This window comes from Miniopterus schreibersii, assembly GCF_964146895.1.
Source record: "Miniopterus schreibersii genome assembly, chromosome: 5".
Lineage (NCBI taxonomy): Eukaryota > Metazoa > Chordata > Mammalia > Chiroptera > Miniopteridae > Miniopterus > Miniopterus schreibersii.
In genome coordinates this window covers 6,290,714-6,314,317 of record NC_138106.1, presented here as the reverse complement: position 1 = coordinate 6,314,317, position 23,604 = coordinate 6,290,714, and the positions used below count along the sequence as shown (strand labels likewise).

The 23,604-nt window shown below is 36.9% G+C and overlaps 1 protein-coding gene across 1 annotated transcript in view; it reads right to left on the bottom strand.

The window, feature by feature from the left end:
- BRWD1 (bromodomain and WD repeat domain containing 1) overlaps positions 1-23,604 on the bottom strand; it is a 90,362-nt gene that overhangs the window by 22,360 nt on the left and 44,398 nt on the right. Inside the window, exons 22-36 of the mRNA XM_081138076.1 lie at positions 22,399-22,496; positions 19,394-19,583; positions 17,627-17,752; positions 17,414-17,521; positions 16,160-16,284; positions 15,425-15,507; positions 14,055-14,166; positions 13,415-13,476; positions 10,446-10,601; positions 10,100-10,220; positions 8,839-8,964; positions 7,312-7,384; positions 6,257-6,298; positions 4,986-5,132; positions 4,056-4,208 (exon numbers count right to left, since the gene is read on the bottom strand). Of these exons, the coding sequence (XP_080994202.1) occupies positions 4,056-4,208; positions 4,986-5,132; positions 6,257-6,298; positions 7,312-7,384; positions 8,839-8,964; positions 10,100-10,220; positions 10,446-10,601; positions 13,415-13,476; positions 14,055-14,166; positions 15,425-15,507; positions 16,160-16,284; positions 17,414-17,521; positions 17,627-17,752; positions 19,394-19,583; positions 22,399-22,496 (1,722 nt within the window). The remainder of the gene's footprint in view (positions 1-4,055; positions 4,209-4,985; positions 5,133-6,256; positions 6,299-7,311; positions 7,385-8,838; positions 8,965-10,099; positions 10,221-10,445; positions 10,602-13,414; positions 13,477-14,054; positions 14,167-15,424; positions 15,508-16,159; positions 16,285-17,413; positions 17,522-17,626; positions 17,753-19,393; positions 19,584-22,398; positions 22,497-23,604) is intronic.

Here is a 23,604-nt window from a genome sequence, read left to right as displayed (position 1 = left end):
AAAAAACCCCAGTTAGCATCATACACAATGGTGAAAGATTGAAACTCTACCTGAGATCAGGAATAAGACAAAAGATGCCTGTTTTCACTACTGCTATTCAACATAGTACTTGAAATTCTAGTGAGAGCAATTATACAAGAAAAATAAAAATCATCCAAATTGGAATGGTAGAAGTAAAACTATCTCTAATCACCAATGACATAATTCTACATATAACAACGCTCAAAGATTCCACAAAAAAGTTATTAGCACTAATAAATGAATTATTATAGGGTACAATAACAACATACAAGAATCAGTTGTGTTTCTATATGCCAACAATGAACAATCAGAAAAAGAAATTAAGAAAGCAACTGCATTTCAAATACCATCTAAAACAATAAACTGGGGATGAATTTAACCAAGGAGGTATTAAGACTTGTCACTGAAAATCACAAACACTGCTGGAAGAAATTAGGCATGAATAAACACAAAGGCATCCCCTGTTAAGAAATAGGAAGACTTAATAGTGTCAAGATGTCAATACTGTGCAAAGGAATCTATACATTCAACAAAATCTCTATCAAAAATTCAAAAGACTTTTTCGAAATGGCAAAAGCCATTCCTCAAATTCACAACAAATTGCAAGGGAACCTGAGTAGTTCAATTTTGAAAAAGAACGAAGTAGGAGGACTCACTTCCTGATTTCAGAACTTACTACAAAGCTACAGTAAACAAAACACTGTGGTAGTGACATAGACAGAAAGATGGACATAGAGACAAACACATACATACAGACCAATGGAACAGAATTGAGTTAAAAAATAAACCCATATCTATGGCCAATTGATTTTCAAAAATGGGAAGAAAATAGTCTCAATAGATGGTGCTGAGACGAATGTATTTCCACCTTACAACATATACAAAACTTAACTCAATATGGATCAACAACTTAATCCAAGAGCTACACCACAAAACTCTTAGACAATGGGGTGAATATGATTTGGCAGTGGACTCTTAGACATGAAACCAAAAGCACAAAACAAAGGACATTATGAACAAGTGAAAAGACAAACTACAGAATAAGAGAAAATATCTGAAAAAAACATTTATTTGACAAGGGTTTAATATCCAGAATATTTTAACAAATTCCTTCAACTCAACAACAAAAAGACAAAATATCCAATTAGAGAACGGGCAAAGCACTTGAATAGATCTTTCTCCAGAGAAGACATACAAGTGGTCAATAAGCACATGAAGTGATGCTCAACATTAGTGTACTGACTCTCTTTTTTTATTTTCTGTATTCTTGATGCTCTGGCATTTGGAAACTTGATCCTGGAGAGACTGCCCCTCCCGTGGCTAATTCCTACAAAGGACTCTCTTACAAGCATGTCTCTGACACAAAACAATCAATCCAGAGTTCACACCCCTATCGTCTTTACCAAACTCTCACATACCAAGCCAATATTCCATTTACCCCATCCTAAATCACCCCAGGGCCAGCCAGGAACCAGACACCTAGAGACCAACCCATAGGTCAAAGCTATGGGAAATATTCAAGCTAGCCAATCCTAAACAGTTTACTTTGTGCTACCTTGCCTTCCTGCAAAAACCTCAATGCTATAGACCCTGTGCTATATAATCTTCCCTTTGCTCCCCTCTGCCTACTGACCAATGGATGGTCCATCCCCATGTGGCCCTATAAGGTAAGTCATGCCTCCTTGTTTCTATGAATCTATTAGTATAAACTTCTTCCTTCATGGCAATCATTTCCATATCTCCATGTCCTATCACACCTGATTAAAATAAATTCCAAGTAGAATTTGTAATAAATCATAAAAGAAATGCAAGTCGAAACCACAATGAGACCCAGTCAGTTTGCTCAGTGGTTAGACCATTGGCGTGCGGACTGAAGGGTCTAGGTTTGAATCCAACCACGGGCATGTACCTGGGTTGCAGGCTCAATCCCTGGCCCCAATCAGGGCTCATGTGGGAGGCAACCAATTGATGCGTCTCTCTCACATCGTTGCGTCTCACATCGTTGCCCCCCCCCCCCGAAAAGCAATGGAAAAATACCCTAGGATGCGATTCAAAAAACAAAATGCACAGTGAGATGCACTTCACACTCACCAGGAGGGCTACAATTAAAAAAGAAAACAATAAACGTTTGCAAGGATGTGGAGAAATTAGAATCCTCATACACTGCTTGGGGGGGGGGGGGGGTAAAATGATGCAGCTAACATGGAATACAGTTTGGTGATTCCTGAAAAAGCTAAACATACAATTACCCTGTGAACCAGCAAATCTACTGTTAGGTGAATACCCAAGGAAACTGAGGGCAAGAACTCTTACAGACACTGGTATTGCAATATTCATGGCAGTATTAACCACAAAAGCCAAAAAGTAGAAATAACTCATGTCCATCAAGAGATAAACAAAATATCATATACCCAACCCATAAAATGGACAATAATTCAGCCATAAAAAGAAACAAAGTTCTGATATATGCTAGAACATGGATAAACCTTTAAGACATTATGAAAAGGTGAAATAACGACATAAGAGGACAATTGTATTCTTCAACTTATATGAATATCTAGAATAGGCAAATTCTTAAAAATAGCAAGTAGATTAGAGGCTACCAAGGGAGAGGGAAGGGGAGAATGTGGAGTTATTGCTTAGTGGTTACAGAGTTTCTGTTTGGGGTGATGAAAGAGTTTGGGAAATAGGTATCAGTGATGGTTAAACAATATTGTAAATGTAATTAATGCAACTGAATTGCACACTTAAAATGGTTAAAACTATACATTTCATCTAAACATTTTTTTAAAATATGTTCTTATTAATTTTTATAGAGAGAGGGGGAGGAGAGAGAGAAACATCTATTTGGCTGCCTCCTGCATGACCCCTCCTGGGGATTGAGCCCACAACCCTGGCATGTGCCCTGACCTGGAATCAAACTGGTGACCTCTTGGTGCCTGGTACAGCGAACACTCAAAGAATGGAGCCACCCGGCCAGGGCCTAAAACTATATATTTTATGTTACATAGATTTAACCACAATTTTGAAAATTTGATAATGCAATATACCAAAAACCATTAAATTATACACTTTAAATGGTAAGTTGTATGGTATGAATCCTCAAGCATGTACTTAAAACAAGAGGGAAAAGACATGAATGAAATTTATTTTCTTTCTGGGTAGAAACAGCATCATGAATGGTGAATACTGGCAATAGCACATGCTTGAAAAATTTTAGACTTGAATGTTAAACTGATCCAATAAAGGATTCGAATATTGAATGTAACGCAAGGGTTCTCAAATTGAGACAAGAATTAATAATGTGGGAGGAGTCTGATAATAAGTAATGAGGAGAAAGTAAAATTAAGGCAAAAACAATTAATTAGCAATGAGAGTCGCTGAGGATAGACAAAGAAAGTGCTATCATATCAAGCCTTTTACCTTAAAATCTTCTCAAATTATTGCTGTTTTTTACTAATCACCCAGCACCCTGGCCACAAAGGTTCATGACATTTGTGAAAATTCCCTGACAGTATATGTGCTCTTTTGTATATTTATTATGCTTCAACAAGTTTTGGAAGAAAAAAAAGGATTTAGGACTGTGCTCCATACTTGTATTCTTAAAGAATCGATAACACGTGTGCTTGTTCTTTGGATCCAAAATATTAGTTTATATCCATAGTCCCCGCCCCATCTTCAGATTTTCCTTTTCTTATTTTTAATCTTCTTCCAACTCTATCAGTAAATTTTCAACTCACTTTTCAAGGTTCCCATAGGTAAAATATAAATATTTCTCATTCTACGTATCAAATTTAAATTTGCTCATTTTTTATTAAGACCCTCACGCCCACCAATCCTGTTTATAAAACTTTAGGAAGGATAATCATTAATTATGGCGAGGCAGCAATAGGAGATTATCTGGGCAGTAGCAGTTCTATTCTCAACAGCAGTCCTGCCTACTCACTCATCTTTAATGTTCCAGCCTCTACTAGGCAAGCAAACAATTACCTACACAGATCATGTTCTTTTTTATTAACCACTTTTTAAATTACCTTTGATCTTTTGTTTGGTGTATATGCTTTTGCATTGCTAAATATCAACCGGATGTCTTTGCAAAATTCCAAAGGGCTGTCATAATTTTCCGCTTCTAAAGTTTCCCTTACTGTTCCAAAATCCATTGGAGTATCTATAATATCTCGGTAGTCCTAGGTTTTAAAAACAATAATTAGTTCAAAGATTTCATTCCTGCTTTCAGACATGTAAGTGCATCAGACTTCTAAAATATTCAAAATTATAGAAGAGGGGAAAATTAGAAGAAGCTTAAAGTCATTAATATATTTTTTAGAAGACCCAGACACAGAAACAAGGTAACAAATAACCAAAATGTTATACTTGTAGCAGGACATGGACTGGATTTGTTTCTTGTTTTTTCAAACTATAAAAGTAAGTTTATTTAAAAAATTACAAAGATAGTAGAAGTGAGGCAGCTGGGCTGCGTAGGCTCACAAAACAAGTTCCAGAGGCAAAAGAAGGGCCCTTGGGAGCTTAGAAGAGGGAAAGGCAAAGGTTAGGCACCTGGGGAGGGGAGGTAAAGGGGGACGGGAAAACTGAAGGCGTGCTCCTGAGAGGGAGAGCCAGACATGAATTTGTTTTTATTTCCCTCTTTATGTGTTTTGTAATTTCCAAGCTTTCTACAGAAAGTTTGTGCTTTAGTATCTGACTTTTTTTTAAGGTGATGTTCCACCCAACTTTTACTGGAGTCAAGACAGATACTTTTTATCCAGTTTATAATTTTCCTGTAGCTGGGTCTACTTAGATAACAGATACCATGTAGAACCCTCCACTACATAACTGACTTAGTGGTAAGATAAAAAGCTAACATGAAGCCAGACATCTTATTCTTCAAAAGTTTAAATACCTCTACCCGATCTCCTCTACACAAAATAAGAAAAGCCCCAAACATTCAAACAATGGCAACTTACTGGATATTCAACCAAATCAACAGGTTGTCTAAATGGTTCAGAATCTTCACATTGAAAAATTAAGTTCACTAGTTCCTTACACTGTTTCTTCCAGTTGCTTTCAACATAGCTGGTTGCTTTGCTGCTCCTATTTTTCCAATGATGGACCTAAAAATATTCACAATATTAAAAGTATTTTCAGTGTTGGAAAAGTGACACTATAATATCGTTATTTTATTTTCTATCTACTTGGGAAAAAATCCACTTTTCTGTAAAAATCCAATAATCCAATAGAGTAACATTTGTTACTCTAGAAACATTTTTCATTCCAGCACTTATTTCCCACGTTTAGAAAATGTTTTTGCAGAATCTGAAGTTACCACACTGGATAATTTTGTAGGCAGAATGATGTGTCAAGGGTGTCTACATCCTAATCCCAAGAACCTGTGACTATGTCACTTTACATAGTAAAAAGGAACCTGTAGCAGTGACTATAGGCATGATCTTGAGATGGGGAGACTGTCCTGGATTATCTGGCTGTGCCTGATGTAATCAAAAGGGTCCTTACAAGAGGGAGGCAGAGGGTCAGAGTAAGAGACTGGAAGACATTACACTGCTGACCTAAAGATGGAAGAAGGGGGTCATGAGCCTCTAGAAGCTGGAAAATGCAAGGAAACAAATTCTACCCTAGAGTTTCCAGAAAGGAACACAGCCATGCTGACACCCTGATTTTAGCCCAGTGAGACCCAAGTCAAACTTCTAATTTACAGGACCATAACATAATGTTTTTATTGTTTAAGCCACTAGATTTGTAATTTGCTAGAGCAGCCATAGCAAACAAATTCTAAACAGCTACTAAACACTTGGGAGAATTATATCAAAATGACAAATCAGATGACAGTAATTCAAGTCTAGCTTTTCAATGTTATCTGGGGCAAGCATATTACGAAAATTGTTATAAAAAGCTTACACTTAAGCAGCATTTGGATGAAACTTAAAATGTTAAGATTTTTGAGCATTTTCAGATTAATAACCTTGACTTTTAATTAACATATTACAACTTCAAGAGTTTTGTCTGTTCTAATCCCATTCTCATTCTGAGAACACAGTTCAAATCCCAACTCTTCCACTAAATCTGACTATCCAGCTTTCAGTGATTATTCCCTTTTCTCTTACAAAATATTCCGTATCTGTATCGATTTAACTTTTCAAAAGATACCACCAAAGATCTCAAGTTGATTTTATATAAAGAATAAATGAACAACAAAGGTCAATCAGGCAGATTAACTTACTCTCCTTCTTCCAGAAGATGTTTTAGGAAGATCACTATCATCCTAGGAATAAAAATCAGACCACCTTAAGTGTTAATATTCTCATTAGAAATGTAATAATCTAAATTTAAAAGTATATGAAAGACAAGGGTTATAACGTTAACAAAGTCTCAAAAGACAGACTATCACATGATTTTTGTGGCACATGAACTCCAACCAACCAACCATTCTTAATAACCCTTCACATCCCCTAAGAACATGCATTAATCCCAAAACATAGTTACGAAAAGCAGCTTTAAATCTGGGTTTTGTCTCTATTCATAAAACCCCAGAAACAGAGTCTCCTACAATTCCTGTATTTTGTACTCTCCACATTTTTATTCCCTAAATATATACTCATTTTTATTCCAATATAAATTAGCATGAAAATCAGTGAACTACAATAAGCTTGTGAAGAAATTACACTATACTGTTTTTAAAGAACACCTTCCCTGCAACCAAATCCGACAGCTTGATCTTAAGTAGTGCAATGTCACTGACATTTGCCTCGCTGACACTTCAAGACCATCTTGAGTGAAGGACTTCAGGGTACTTTAAGCATGGCCAAGTTCATTGATTTTCAATTACAATTAAAAAATTGGAATGGGGTGGAACGGGTCATTGGGGAGAAAAAGGGATATCTGTAATATTTTAAACAATAATAAAACTTAAAAAAAATTTAAAAAATTAAAAAATAAAAGTAAAAGCAATTCTCAGGTTTTACAAAAACTATTTCCAAGATAATTTTTTAATGCATCTTTGTCTAGCTAAAATTTGGAAAGAGAACATACTCCACACCTAAGTTATTCACTTTGACTATGTTGTTTGATATATTGATATCAATTATTGGCTAAAACAAATTATGTCACTGACCATCTAGATAACTTAGAAATATTTTATCAAGTGCCCTATTTTCATAGTTCACTGGAATATAGCAAGAATTGATATAGGTAATCAACATTTTCTACTTCACTCATTATTTTCAAGTTACCATTTGAAATTAACAAAAATCACTGTAAAACTGATAAACGTCATACCAAAGCCTCGGCACTTCGCTCATCGTTTTCAGAAGTGTTAGAAAGTTCTGAGATATCTGTACAGTCTTGATTCCTAAAAAACAATTTTTCATTTTTAACAGTATGCAGATGTCATTAATGTTATCAAAGATTCAAACTACAGGTTAGATATAAACAGCTGCCCAACTATGCACACCTAATTTCAAGAGGAGAAAAACCAGGTTTCTACTCCCCTCTGTGGAAACAACTATCTTAGAATATGAAAAGGGTATTTTTTTTCAGTTAAGTATGTACAGAAATTTAGCTGGTAATCCAGAAATAACATATATATGGCCTCAGTTAATGAACACACGGGTGAGTTTTTCTAAGTATCATCACTAGTAATAATCGTACAATTAATTAGTACCAGGAAAATGGTTGATTTGAGATAAAAAATAGAAGAAAAAGAAGTAGAACTTAAATCAAATTATATCTTAACCTCACGGTAAACACAGAAAGAATCCTAAAGTAGGGATATCCAGGCATAAAGGTGAAAAATGGTATGTAATCTTCCAGAAGGAAAAAAGAACTGAGAATAAGTCCAAGTCCTCCAGACACAGGACATATTTAACCCAGGAAAGTGAGACAGGCTGCAACTGGTTATTCTCCAATTTGTTGCTACATATTGAAAATGATGGCACAGTTTATAAATTATCTTCTCTATATTATTTTTCTACAGAATTTTTATAGCTAAGGGGAAAGGCTTATATAAGATCATACAGCAAATTCACTAATTTAAAAGATACAAGCTGAGTAATTTGTCCAAGGTCACACAGAATATTCACTAGAACACACTGGGCTAGACCTTGGATCGTGATTTCCAGGTCAGTTTTCATGATACTACTCCAAATATGATTTCCCAAGGCAAGAAAGTATGTGAGATAGTCATGCATGTACAAACACTCTCACAGGACATAATGCAAAGATTAAAAATCTAATCCTGAGAAGACATCAAACAAACCCAAATTCAGTACCCACAGCAAAGTAATTGACTAACACTTATAAAAAACAATTGAGGTCATGAAAAAAAGACTGGGGAACAGGTTAAAGAAAATTAAGAAAACACAATGGTGAATATGATGGGGATTCTGGACAGGATCCTGACACAGAAAAAGGACTGATATAGAAACTAAAAACCCAACTAAGTCCTACAGCTTAGTCAATAGTATTGTACCAAGAATAATTCCTTAGCACTTCAGTGGGATACACAGATATGTAAAAACATGTTAGCCAAAGGGAAACAGATGAAGGAGATACAGATATATATGTGGCACCTATCTGTAGTATAAAATTATTTCAAAATTTTAAAAAGTAGGAAAAGTTGAATTAATTTCTGATTCTTGTACAGAAATTACAATCACAGTAATAATGTAAAGAAATGTCATTTAAAGTAACACATTAAAAAGGTATAAAATTCAGAGAGCACAAATGAAGTACTGGATGGTTGCAAGAACACAATATGCAAAGTCAATCGCTTTTCCATAACATCTACAATATGAAGACACTTACTTGATAAATTTTAGAAGCTGATCAGTTATCTTCTTAGCTGATCTTGCAATTACACTCTCAGGTTCATTAAATGTTCTGGCATTATGTTCTATATATCTGACTTCCCAAACCAATGCAGAAAGCCTCCTTCAAAATAAAAAGGCAATTTATGGTTTAGGAAATAAAAAGACAGAAACCGAGTAAAAAACCCAGCATGTTAAGCCAGCATGAGATATTAATTAAACAATAAGTGCAAAGTAACAATGAATAACCTTCTCATGCTGACAACTTGATCCTAGTCATAAGCAATTATCCTGGAGCTAAACTTCTGAGAATACATTTAAGTACCAAAAATCTTAACAGATCACTTAATTGCATCCAGAAAACCAACAGAGCAACCCTCCCTTTTCACACTGCCTATGGGTACATTTGAAGCTATTGAGACTCAATGAAGAAAATGTGTTCAACAACATCAATCCCAAGAGTCAATCTTACTGTAAAGTAGCAAAGGGATTCCTGATCAAATGCACATTTCCATGTTTGACTACAGAGCTAAATTATACCAACAATGTGAACTCAAGAAGTCAGTTTTTTATAATTTTTCCAAGTAGGTAAATTATAAAAAATAAGATACCATCAACTGCTTTTAAAAAAATCAATGAGAATAGGAAACTTTATAGTTATCAGTGTTCTAGAAGCCAGAGATAAGTACATGACTCTAGGGAATTAACCTTTCAAAGGCTAAAGTCCAATTTTTAACGAAATTAAATGTTATTTTTAAAAGGAACAGCTAAATAGGAATGTTAAACATACAAATAAAAAATATAATTTCTCCCTGGCTGTGTAGCTCAGTTGCTTAAACTGTTCTCAATATACTAAGGTTGCAGGGTTTGATCCCTGATCAAGGCATCTACAAGCAACCAATGAGTGCATAAATAAGTGAAACAACAAATGGATGTTTCTCTCTCTCGCTCTCTCTCTCTCAAAATATATATTCTAACTACTTAACATAATTTGTAAGAAAAACAGACTACTTAAGATTGAGGAATGAAATCTGACAATTTTTCTTATTCGGGTTCTAACCACACCTACCCACAAGCAACTAAACACAATGTCTTATAGGACCAAGGAATTACTATAATAAAAAAAGAAAATGAAATAGAAAATAATGTTAGTCCCCATTCTCCCACTGTCACCACTAATTACCACTACACCTGTATTTATTCTAGTTGGTACAGCCAAGTAACCTTTCAAACTATTTTTAAGGTAGGTTTCTACTAACCTGTAAAATCGATTAACAAGTCTCATTCGAATTGTGTAAAGATCAGTTGGATAAGCCACTACAGTACAGTACTTCGGGTATGTACAGAGATCAACTGGACCTGCAAAAGCTGCTGCTATATCTGTCAGGGCAGACAGAAGAGTTTTTATCAATAAATTCATAACCTGTTTTATTTCTCCACAAATCATTCATAAAATACACTACAGCTACATTAACACTGCAGGTTTAACCAAAAGGTAACAAGAAGAAATTGTAATAACAAACACAACCACAATTATGATACATTTTTAAATACTTGTGTGGAAAAGAAAGCTTGAGCATGAAACTTTTCACACTAAAGACTTACCAAGATTCAGAAGTTGATCTATACCACTAATAATTCGTTCGCATTCTTCATCTCTCGATTTCTGGCCCCATTCACCATCTTGTGGTTTGTAGAGCAATTTCTCTAGCTCATCTGAAGTAACAGAAATACTAGCTCCTAATTCTTCAGGTGGATCAACTATGAATTCCGTTAAAAAAGAATACAAATGATAAAGGAAACAAAAAAACAATTGTCAAAGGTCATAAACAAAAGACACTAGTTACAAAGGACAAAGTAGTTACTTAATAGTAGAGAAACCTGGCAGACACCACCTAAATCAAATGATTCAAGTTAACAGGATAAACTGGTATCATGTGCCTCCCAATATGATGCACTGAAAACACATCATTTCTCTGACACACTTGTCCCAAATGCAAACCCTGGATTTAATCATAAGAAAACAACAAACAAACCCAAACTGAGGGAAATTCTACAAAATAACTGGGCGGGACTCTTCAAAAGTGTTGTGATCATAAAAGATAATTAAAAGACTTAGGGATACCAGATTAAAAGAGACTAAGAAAGCATGGCAATGAAATCCAGGATGTGAAAGGACATCAGGACAATAGTTCAAATTTGAAGTCTATGGATTAGAATTCTATCAATGATAATTTCCTGACTGTCAGCTGCACTACAGTTATCTAAGATGTTAACATTTGAGAAAACTGGGTATTCATAAATTCTTTGCACTATTTTTGTAACATTCTGTCTCAAATTATTTCAAAACAAAGAATTTTAAAAGTGTGATAAAAACTGATAATAAGCTCGGCCGGCATGGCTCAGTATTTGAGCATTGACCCATGAACCAGGAGATCTCATTTCAATTCCCAGTCAGGGCATGTGCCTGGGTTGCAGGCTCAATCTCCAGTTGGGATGTGCAGGAGGCAGCCCATCAATGAGTCTCTCATCACTTATGTTTCTCTTTCTCCCCCCCTTCCTCTCCCTGAAATCAATAAAAATATATTTTTTTTAAAAAAACTGATAATGAAAGAGTGCACATTTTAAAAAGAGGAGACACTGTAAATATTCAGAAAGCATTCTTCTGAAAATCACAAATAAAAAACAAAAAATGTCACCCTGGCCTTGACCCGTGTGGCTCAGTGGTTGGTGTCGGCCTACGGACCCAGGGGTCATGGATTCAATTCCCAGTCAAGGGCAAGTACCTCAACTGCAGGTTTGATTCCCATACAGGAGGCAACTAATCAATGTGTTTCTCAAACATCTATGTTTCTCTGCCCCCCCCCTTCTACTCTCTCTAAAAAGTCAATGGGCGTGGCTCAGCGGTTGAGCATCGACCTAGGATCCAGGTGATCGGGGTTCGATTCCCTGTCAGGGCACATGCCCGTGTTGCGGGCTCGATCAATGACTCTGTCATCATTGGTGTTTCTATCTCTCTCTCCCTCTCCCGTCCTCTCTCTGAAATCAATAAAGATATATTTAAAAAATAATAATAAATAAATAAAAATAAAAAGTCAATGAAAGAAATATCCTCGAGTGAAGATTAACAAAAAGGAGAAGAAAAATGTCAAATGCCAGCGGACGATTTTAACACACATTTCAAAGATGGTTAATGCAGTGAGCCTCTCCTCACGTTCGTTTATTTTAACGCCTGCTTGACAACTCTTCTAAAGGCTTATGGATCTCATTAACATGCAAAGCCTCTTTACGTGAGTGTTTTTCCCTGACTTGTACTATCCTCTAAAAAAGAGCAGCTGTAACCAGTTACAAGCAGTGGTTGGAGCCTGTGGCTTGGGTTAGAATCCCAACTCCTACCCTTTCTAGATGTGTCTGTGTGCGACTTTAAACAAGTTACTGCAGACTCTCTGAGCCTTGGTTCCTTCATCTCTAAAATTAGTAACAGAGCATCAACCTCAGAGCAGGATTTCATGAAATGATACACACAAAGTTCTGAAAAAATGCTGGTTTCTATTTATTATATGCTTTCTATATTGAAAAATGTCATTTCCTATTGTTTGTTTAAGATACTAAGCTCAAATAAAAATCTAACAAAGGGAAGTCACTGGTCACTCTCAAGACTGCAGTTATTAGAAAAACATTTTTTTGAAAAAAATTTCTAATTTCCATAAAAATCCTCATTTCCAAAGTAAACCAAGACAGTGGTTCATAGAGATATATCAGAGTAAATACAAAGAGAAGGGCTAGGTCCCTAAGGCAGAGACAAGAAAAACTTGTGGAGTAAAGATTTCACGTGTCAAAAAATGGTGGGGGTTAAAGGAAAAAAGTTTTTGTATGTTTTTACACTGAATAGACACGAATAAAAGGAAGCTTGAGAGTGAAGAAATGGAGGCAAGAGACAAAGAGCACCCCTCCAAAAAGTTTGCAAGAGGAATAACTCAGCAGATAAAATGTTCAAGAAAGCCAAATAAAAGATGTTTTAAGATATAAGAGACAAATTCAAATTCAAAAAGGAGAAAGGAAAGAGGAAACTAGAACTGCTGGAGGGAATAAACTAAGTGTGAGTAGCAGGTCCAAGAGAATTTAAATGCAGTGGGACAGCAAGTACTGAGGAGAGGCTGGCTCTAGAACAGACACTGTCTCATAGGAAAGGAAGAGACCATCCTCAATAGGACAGACAAGCTGAGGTAAAGCAGAAGACAGAAGTCAAGTGAGAGCTCTCCTTTGGAGGAAGAACAAGGTGAGAGTAAGGGTGAGGAAAAGGCAACGGGAGGCACAGGAAGGAGGTCCACAAAGTTTTACGCAGGCTAACATGAGACATGACAGTGGGCTACTAAGATACAGCCAGAATCAAGCTGGAAACGCGAGGTAAGAAATAATGAACCAGATACACATAATTGTGTTGACCTCTTTTAGTGAAGCTCAGTTACCACAGTAGTTTGAAAACATGTCTCAAAGAATACAATTTGCTCCATGTAAGACAAAAAATTAAAAACGTAAAGGTAAAATACTTTCATTATTTAACAATTACATACCATTGTCAGGAATTGGTTCCATATCCCATGGGCTAAGCTTTTCAATTTCAGTATTATCCCACCTGTTAAAACCGAAAGAAAAGTCTAGTTGACCTTTCATAAAGACAACTGTGGCTAATAACTAGGTATCCACTACAAGAGTAAATAGAAAATGTGAAAATTAACCTCATTGTAGCAGTAAAAGTTTATAATAAGTGTAAAAATGCATGGTGGGTTCAAGGACAAAACCAGAAATCTCTGTGCCCTGTGCCAGGGTAAGGCAAGAAAAACTCTAACAGCGTGAAGGCCTCAAGCAGGATGATTCAAAATGTGGATTTCATTCCACAGCCAATGGAAAGGCAGCGAAGATGTTTTTTAAACAAAGGAAGTAATACATGCTCCTGGACAATGATATTGCAATGTCAGCTGGAGAAAATATAGGAAGCTACAGAAAAAGCCCCAAGGAAGCAAGCAGAGACTGTACCCCGAGGGGTACTAGCGATAGGGGTGTGCTAAAGAAATACTGTAAAGGTGAGTCTGATGAGACTTAATGACAGATTAAAATCATGGGTTTTTTTTAACCTGCAATGTATTAGTTGTTCATGCAACCTACCACAATGAACAAATGTTTGTAAGCATTCATTTTCATCTGCATACATACCTAACAATATAACACTGGAAATGACTATCAGGGTACTGTGGCTGGTAGGGCTCTTGGCTCAGCACTGTTCCAAACCACCAGGCATCGTCAATGATAGAACGGAACCTGTCACCTAGAGGAGATATGACCCAGTCTGAGACATGTTTCCAACACTAACCTTCTTAATTTGTAAAATATCATGATAAAGATTCCAGTGAAGATAAATAATCACAGCATTTTTTTTATGTTAGAATTAGCCATCTATCCCTACTTCCCAACAATCTTTAGTGATAAAAGAGGCAAAAAAGAGATAATGTTACACTCAGAAATTTACTGAAGGCATATAACCATAAACATACTAGGCTAAAGTGGTTTATGACTAAGTTCCAGTGTTTAGTGGATCCAAATGCCCCCTCCAAAACATGTTCTATTACATTTACAACACAAAATGAAGAACAAAATTTAACAAAACTCAAAAATCTTTTACAACAATATATACTATCAATAAACACTTTTGTATTAAGTATATTAAATACATACTTATAAAATATATAACACTTCTTGAAGAACAAAACAAATTATAAAAGTTAACTATGATTAGAATTTAATCCATGATTATTCTAAAGTTCCTATATAAGTATCTTCATACAAAACAGTGTTCTAATTCTTAAGATCTCATAATAAAAATCAGGTTAAACATCCAAATATCCCATTATCTCAGTATAACATAAAAGCAGGCAAGCAGATCTTAGTAAGGCTAACAAACTGTGGAACCAATACTTCAACTGACTTCAGAGATTTTAGATAACACACATTTTTAAATGTATTCTAAAATGATGACACTTCTAGGGGAATAAACTATAGTTGACTGATACATTTGTTTTACATATATTACAAAAGAAACATAGACTGCTGTAAGAACCCTATTTCTTCCTTTCCATCCACCCCACTATTTTCCAAACAAAATAGATAAGGGGAAAAAAGTCTATCATTCAGCATTAATAAGTCTTTAGTAGTCCTGGCCGGTTTCGCTCAGTGGTTAGAGTGTTGGCCCGAGGACTGAAGGGTCCCAGGTTCAATTTGGGCCAAGGGCACGTACCTCAGTTGCAGGCTCAATCCCCAGCCCTGGTCAGGGCAGGTGCGGGAGGCAACCAATCTGTGTGTCTCTCACATCGATGTTTCTCTCTCTCTCTCACTTCCACTCTCTCTGAAGACGCAATGGGAAAAATATCCTCAGGGGAGGATGAAAAAAAAAGTGGTAGTGAGGGCCAAACCCTAAGCAAAATAAACTTTTAAGTCACTTGTATTTCTTGCCAGAATTTACATGTTTGCATCCACCAAAGGAGAGATTAATTTCTAAGGCTGTTTAACACTCATAAGGATAGACTTACAAGACTGCCAGTTCCTCTGTCTTGCTTCATCGTAAAACTGACGCAACACAAGAAAGTCAATAACATCTGGCATATCGTGATATCTAAACAGAAACAAAAGATTATTAAACTCCTTGTACAGCAGGTTATAGTCCAGAGCAACATTGTCCAAAAGAAATACAATGGAAACTGCATTCGTAAACTTTAATCTTCAACTAGCCTTATTAAAAAATAAAAAGAAACCACTAAATTTTAATAGTGTATTATATTTAACCCAACATATCCTACTACGTAATCAATAAAAAATATTGGTTTTTTAACACCCTTTTTCTTCACACCAAGTTTTCAAAATTCAATGTGTACATTTGTATCACTCAGTTCCAATCAGCCACATTTCCAGTGCTCAGTGGCTACATGCAGCTAACAGCTACCATTATGGACAGCACAGGTTTAGAAAATTATTTATTCTAATATTTTCTCCAAAACAAAAGCAGAAGCAATTTCACCTACAGGCCAGAATTCTCCACACATTTAAGTGGCATGAAAAAATGTATAAAACATGCCAATGCCTAATTTTTGCTGCTGTAGCATTCCTATTTTTACTTCTAGGGAGGCTCCCATCTATCAGAACATACATCCACACCTTAGGCTGTCCACGGTACTGTACTATTTACCCTGCAACTAAATGGAAAGAGAATGGTAACCAGCAAGAAAAAAAATCTAAATTTAATTAATTCCATAAAAAATAACACATACCTAATAGAGAAAGATTTGTCCATAAGTTTTCCAGTTGCAGGATCTATAAATGCTAGTTTGAGGCAACAGAGTGTAGGGGGCCCAACCTCATATCGTATTCCAACTATTTTGACCAATTCTTGATCCTTCAACAGATTTTTTAAAAAGAATCAATGTTTAAAATGGTTAAAATAAATCAATTCCTCAAGAATGTAATTCACCATATACTACAAAATTTAGTCAACTCACAATTTAGGCTTCCAAACCAGCAGACAAGTTTAAGTGACTATTAATTACTATCATTTTTGCTAAAGTTAATCTTCACACCTTTTGGAAGACAGACATTTAATACTGTTTCTAATGTAAGGAATATATTCACTCACTTTAGAAAATACAGTAACACATCCTCATTCACGGTTTTGCTTTCTACTGTTTCAGTTACCTGTGGTACCCCGTGGTCCAAAAATATTACACGGAAAATTCCCGAAATAAACCATTTGTAAGTTTTAAATCATGTGCCATTCTGAGTAGCACAATGAAATTTCGTACTACTCCACTCTTTCCCACTTGGGACATGAATCATTCCTTTGTCCAGCGTATCCACACTGTATAAACTACCCACCCATTAGTCACTTAGGGGCCATCTCAATTAAGATTGACAACTGTTGCCCAGCCCACATAGCTCAGCGGTTGAGCATCAACCTAGGATCCAAGAGATCACTGTTCAATTCCTGGTCAGGGCTCAATCCCCAGTAGGGGGTGTGCAGGAGGCAGCCGATCAATGACTCTCTCATCACTGATGTTTCAACTCTCCCTCTCCCTTCCTCTCTCTGAAATCAATAAAGATATATTTTAAAAGAAATAAAGAAGATTGACAGCTGTTTCTGTAGAGGGAACCTAAGTTTTTCTATATTATGCATGAGGTTGAACCTTTTTTCCAATTTGTATTTCTTTTTTTGAAAACTTGCACTCCTTTTTAAAATCTGTCCTGGGTCTGTATATTTTAAGACTACTGATACATGTTGCAAAACTGCCTTCCTAAGAAATTCTAACACACTTAAGAATTTTACATGTCAATCAGCAATATATGAAGACTGCCCACTGATAAACAAGTCTTCCAAATGGAACTTAAAGCTTAAAGGTAATAACAGAAATGTTTTTAAGTAGGAAATTAATGGAACGATAATAATGAAATATGTCTCTGGGTTTTTTTAATGAGTTTATAAGTAACTTAATTACATATGTGCTAAATGTTTAATAATACTATCATCTTACCCTAAGATCCATTTTTCTCCATGGCTCCTTGTTAGGGTTCAGTTCATAAATGTTATTTCTTCTCACAGCCTCAATATAAGCTTCATGACCCTGTCGAAAATATATTACCTACAAAAGGATACATTGAAAAATAACAAATAAAAATAAAGCCTTAAGAGCAGCACTAATTTGCCTCATGTTCCGCATTCCCGTCTTAAATCTTTCTACTCGCACCTCGTCGCCCATCTGTGGAACAAAAGGAGACTTCCGCAGAGTGGTGTCAGTTACCCAGACCGGCGGATGGAGCTCGTGAAGATGCGCCCAATCTGCAGGCCCCGGCGGTGTCATTCTCCGCACATCCTGCCAGAGGAAGAAAACAGTTTAACAGAAAAGAAAGGGGAAGCATGTGCTCTTTGAAAAACAAAAGAAACATTACCATTCACTGACTATTTACTGCATGTCACCCAATGGTTAGTTTTTAAATACCATACATACTTGCTTCCTCAACATACACAGGGACATCTCAATAGTCTGCGTTCTACATCTACCACCTGGCGCTTTCCTCGCATCTCCTGGACGTAGCAGGCTCTGCCTAACACTTTATATCCTACGCAAGAGGCTAATTCCCAGCCTAAATCCCCTTCAATTCAGTCTGCTCTGCCTAAGACCCCAGTATGAACTTCACCACAGACTACACCACAGGCAGTCTCCTCTTCATGGGAGGTTTTAGGACTGGTGACTTTAAAATTATGACCACAAATTCTTTGATACGCGTCCTCTCCAAAGTATCGTCCGCTTGAGTATGAGCTCAACTTGCTTCTAACAAACAGAATAAAACAAAAGTGATGTTTGACATTAAGACTAGGTAATAAAAGGAATCAGGGCTTACATCCTTGCTTACACTTTTGTTCTGTTTTAATGGTCTGTTTTTTGTTAATCCTCACCTGAGGATATTTTTTCCACTGATTTTTTGGGTGAGTGGGAGGGAAGGAGGGGTGAGAGAAAGAGAAACATTGACATGAGAGAGACACATCGACTGGTTGCCTCACGCACGTGCCCGGACCGGGGAGGGACCGAACCTACAACCCAGGTATGTGCCCTTGACTGGGAATCGAACCCGAGACCCTTTGGTGCATGGGCCGGTGCTCTAACCCCTGAGAAAACCCTGGCCAGGGCTTGCTTATTACACTTTTGGATCACTAGCTCTGGGAAACATAGCTACCATGTAGTGAAGACACCTCACCTATGGAGAGGTTCATGCAGTGAGGAACTGAGGCTACCAGCCAACTTCCACATGAATGAACTTCAAAGATGATCATCTAGCCTCAATCAAGCCTTCAGACCACAGCAACCATAACCAACACAATTAGGCAACCTCATGAGCCCAAATCCCCTAGCTAATCAGCCTCCAAATTCCTGACCCATCAAAACATGAAATAATACATTTCCTATTTTATGCAGTTAAGTTTCAAGGTGATATGTTCCACAGCAATAGGTAACTAATACGAAGACACGGCATTTTTAAATAATGAGAGCTGCCTGCACAAGAGGAGCACAGGCCCGGTACATATAAGGAATATGGTTGTTACAATTAGGAGGAAAATATGCAGATAGAACGTAGCAGATGAAAATGGAAAGCATGTCAATAACAAACCAAAGAAGGAAACGCCTTAAAATGCCTTGAAGTATATTTCTGATGTTGAAATTAACAGGTAAAAGGTGTTAGGGTGAGATCCAAGCAAAACAGAACTCTCCCCTTAAGTTTCAAATTCAGAAAGGCTTAAGTCCCAAGTCCAACTTTGAACATATTAGAAAGAGAAGTTTTAAAAATAAAGTAGCTTTTTCAAAAATGTTTTCATTTTACAATTAACTCCTGATAATACAATGTTGTCAATAAAAATGAAGGTTTCAATTTCAAGAAGATTCTGAATTTTTAAAATGGGCAGAAAAGCCTCTATAAACTGTACATAGGTGTTACTTATAAAGATATATGTTTCTTACCTCTTTTTTAGGCTTATTTTCTTTCTTTCTCTTTCGTCTCCTTTTTGGAGGAGATAAATTCTCAGTAGACATTTCATCCTCTGAACTACTGCAAAACCGGGTAATACGCCGACGAGATGAAGTACGTAAAGGAGGCTGCAAATTGATGCCTGCATCAGCTGTCCAATCAGAATATCGAGATGAAGAGTCACTAGAAAAGAAACACATTTTAAGTTGTATGGAACCAGAATCTAAGCCCTAATAGCAAATTAATCATATAACCTTAAGATGAGATAGGAGGAGAGACACGGAAGAGAGAGATCCTAGGAAACTTCAATTTGAACAATCTGCCCTCTCCATCAATAAATACTGGAATGACCAAAGGTGGTAAGAGAGAAATCTTCACTGACACTGAGAATTAAGAAAAAATATAAGCCTGAGGAATTTTTAAAGTATAATAGAGACCACATGAAAGACATCTAGAGCCAACTAACAATTCCCCTTTTAAAAAGTGAACCTGGCCCGGCCGGGCGTGGCTCAGCGGCTGAGCATCAACCTAGGATCCAGATCGGGTTCGATTCCCGGTCAGGGCACATGCTCGAGTTGCGGGCTCCATCGATGACTCGCTCATCATTGATGTTTCTATCTCTCTCTCTCCCTCTCCTTTCCTCTCTCTGAAATCAATAAAGATATATTTAAAAAGAAAAAATGCCCCCTTTTAAAAAAAAAAGGACCAGGCTGGTGTTGCTCATGGGTTAGAGCATCACCTGGGCACCAAAGGGTCTCAGGTTTGATCACATGCCCCAGATGGGGTATGTATGGGCGGCAACCAACCAGTGTGTGTCTCCCCCCCGCCCCCCACCTCCTCCTCACACTCCCTCTAAAATCAATGGAAAAAATATCCTCGGGGGAGCATTAACAACAAAAAGAGTGTAGCCTGGTGTGACCGGCTGGATTCCCATTCAGGACACATGCCTGGTTTGCAGACTCAATCCCTGGTAGGGGGTGCAGGAAGTGCCCAAACAATGTTTCACATTGATCTTACGCTCTCTCCCCACCCTTCTTCCTTCCCCCCCTTAAAAAATTTTTAAAAATCATTTAAAAATAATGAAGTGTTGTTATGAAAATAGTAGAGGTCACACAGAACCATAAGTATCACCATCCCCTAAGTTGGAGGAGACTAGAAATGGACTAGAAATTTTAATCACAATGACAAACTGATCAGTGAATACACTGAGAAGCCCAAGGAAAGCATTGCCACACCAAACAGAAAGCTATAAGTGGTCACAGCTTCTTGCCAAGAGAGAGATTTTCCTGGATATGACAGAAGATCCAGAGAGAGACCAATCCTAGCCCATCCTGAAGCAAAAGCAGAGTCAAATGGGAAACTACACATAGAACACTAGCTGCCAGCCCACTACCAGCTTCAGCAAATACATAAAGACCTCTACCGGGGCCATTATTGGCCAACCACTTACCTCTCAGGCTCAATAAAACATACACATGTCCAAAAGCTTATTATAAAAAGAGATCTTCAAAAAATTTTAAGAGCATTTGCATGATAAAACTCAGGGGCTAGGGGTGAAACAGAGAATTGTTGTTTAATGGGCATACAGTTTCAGTTTTACAAGATGAAAAGAGTTCTGGAGATTGGCTGCACAAAGACTGTGAATGTACTTAACACTATTGAACTGTACAGTTAAAAATGGTTTCAATGGTAAATTTTATGTTAGGTAAGATTTGCTGCAATGAAAAAAAATTTTTTTAAGAGTACACAGTGTTCTAACAATCACTGCAGCTCTTAATCATAATGAAATAAAAGAGGAGGAGCCCAGCCAGGCGTGGCTCAGCGGTTGAGCGTCAACCTGGGATCCAGGTGATCAGGGTTTGATTCCCGGTCAGGGCACATGCCTGGGTTGCGGGCTCCATCAATGACCCTCTCATCATTGATGTTTCTATCTCTCTCTCCCTCTCCTTTCCTTTCTCTGAAATCAATAAAGATATATTAAAAGGAAGGGAGGGAGGGAGGGAGGAATAAAAGAGGAGAAGGAGGCTGGCAGTGTGCACGAGAGTCTGGACCCGCACTCTGTCAGTGCAAACAGAAGTAAGATTATCTGAATCGTATTTAGAAGGAAACTTTCTGGACCCTGGTGATGGATACACTGTGAAGAGAATTGTGTCCAGGTTTATGGCTTAAGCATCTGTCAAGACAAAGCTGACATTTACCAAGATGAACAGATGTTAACATCTCAGTCCCATGAAATCTGGATATCAAAACAAAACAAAATACGAAATACGTAATGAATGTAATGATAAACTTTTGTTTGTTTTTAATCCTTACCCAAGAACCTTTCCACTGATTTGAGAGAGAGCAAGGGGGAGAGAGAGAAACATCCACTGGCGGCCTCCCCCACACACCCCTACCAGGGACCAAACCCGCAAGCTTTTTTGGTGTTCTGGGTGATGCTTAACAAACTGAGTCGTCCAGCCAGGGCTGTACAATGGTTTTACCACATATTCCTTATATACTACTCTTTATAAATGCAGCCCAAGATTAACTAGATGTTTGGGGGGTTGTTGTTTGTGTTTAAAATATATCTTTATTGATTCTGGGGAGGGGGAGAGAAACATCAATGATGAGAGTCACTGATTGGCTGCCTCCTGCACGCCCCCTGCTGGGGATCGAGCCCGCAACCCAGGCATGTGCCCTGACCGGAAACCGAACGGCAATCTTCTGGATCCTAGGTCGATGCTCAACCACTGAGCCATGCGCCAGCAAGGCTAACTAAATGTTTTGGTTAAACATATTTTACACTCCTAGCTCAAATGTTTACAGTCAAATAAAAATACCCAAAGTATTTTCTATAGAAACAGCTGTTAATCCAGTTTCCTTCTCCTTTCAAATATATTAAAAACTCAATGTTAACTGTTCTACGGTTACAAGCTCTTGCATCTTGAAGGTACAGTTCCATCCAAGGCTATGACTAAAATGCTTAAGAGAGAAAAACGATTAGAAACAGACACACCTTGAACTGTCACTATCACTTTCACTTTTTCTATCACTTTTCCATTCTTCTTCTTCTTCTTCGGAAGAACAGGAACCTTCACTTTGGTCACAGGAAGTCTAATTTATGAGGGGAGAAAAAAACAAAACAGAAATCTTGATCTCTGAGTGAAGTTAATAAGTCATGTAAATGTTCTCAATGTTTTGGACTAAAGCCACCGTAACAGGTATGTACTAGTGTCTCACCATTGTTTCACTTTCAATTAAATATGTCAACTGCCTCTTAACTGTACACTTAAAAAATCATTAAAATAGTAAATTTCACATTAATTTTATCACATAAAAAGTAGCCAAAACATTAAAAAAAAGACACCAACTCTCAGCAATTAAAGTGGTAAAATGAAAGCATGTAACACGTCCTGCTGCCGAAGGGCAGGAAGCAGGCTCTCTCATGACCCATAGGTGGAGTGCCAGTCAGATGCTCCTTTAGGAGGAATTTTTATCAATCTCCTAAAACTCATGTGCATTTAGTTTTTGACCCAGCATTCCCCTTTCAAGTAATATATCCTCAAATTACATCTCCAACAGGACAAAAATACACACGTTATAGCATAATTTATAACGAAAATATTGGAAACATCCTAAATGGCAACAACTAGGAGTGGTTAAATAAACTGTTAGAACCACACAATTAATTATGATACAACTCAAAAAAAAAAAAGAAAAACAAGGAAAATATTTATGCACTGATATAAAGTGACTTCAAGAATATTTTAAGTGAAAAGAACCCAGTGTAAAAGAGCACTTGTAGTATGCTATAGTTTTGTACAAAGAAGAAATAATAAAATATGTATGTATCTGACTGAATGTGGGGGAGAGGGAAGCACAGGAAGAATAAGACACTAGTAGTGAAATGAATTATCTAGAGAGGATGGATGAGAAGGTTTATCATAATTACCCAAAACCATTAACAAAGAGTTAAAAATGCTCAATATATAATAAAAAGAAAATGTAAAACTAGTCTCATTATATACAACATTTAAATGAACAGTTTTGATGATAAGAGCAGCTAACATTATTGGATATTAGGCACTGTTTTAAGCACTTTATATGATTAAGTTAATTCTCACAACACCTCTAAGGGATGTACTATTACTAATAACTTTCAGAGATATGGCAGAGGCACAGAAAGTTTAAACAAGTTATGAAAGTGGAAGACTTTGGATTT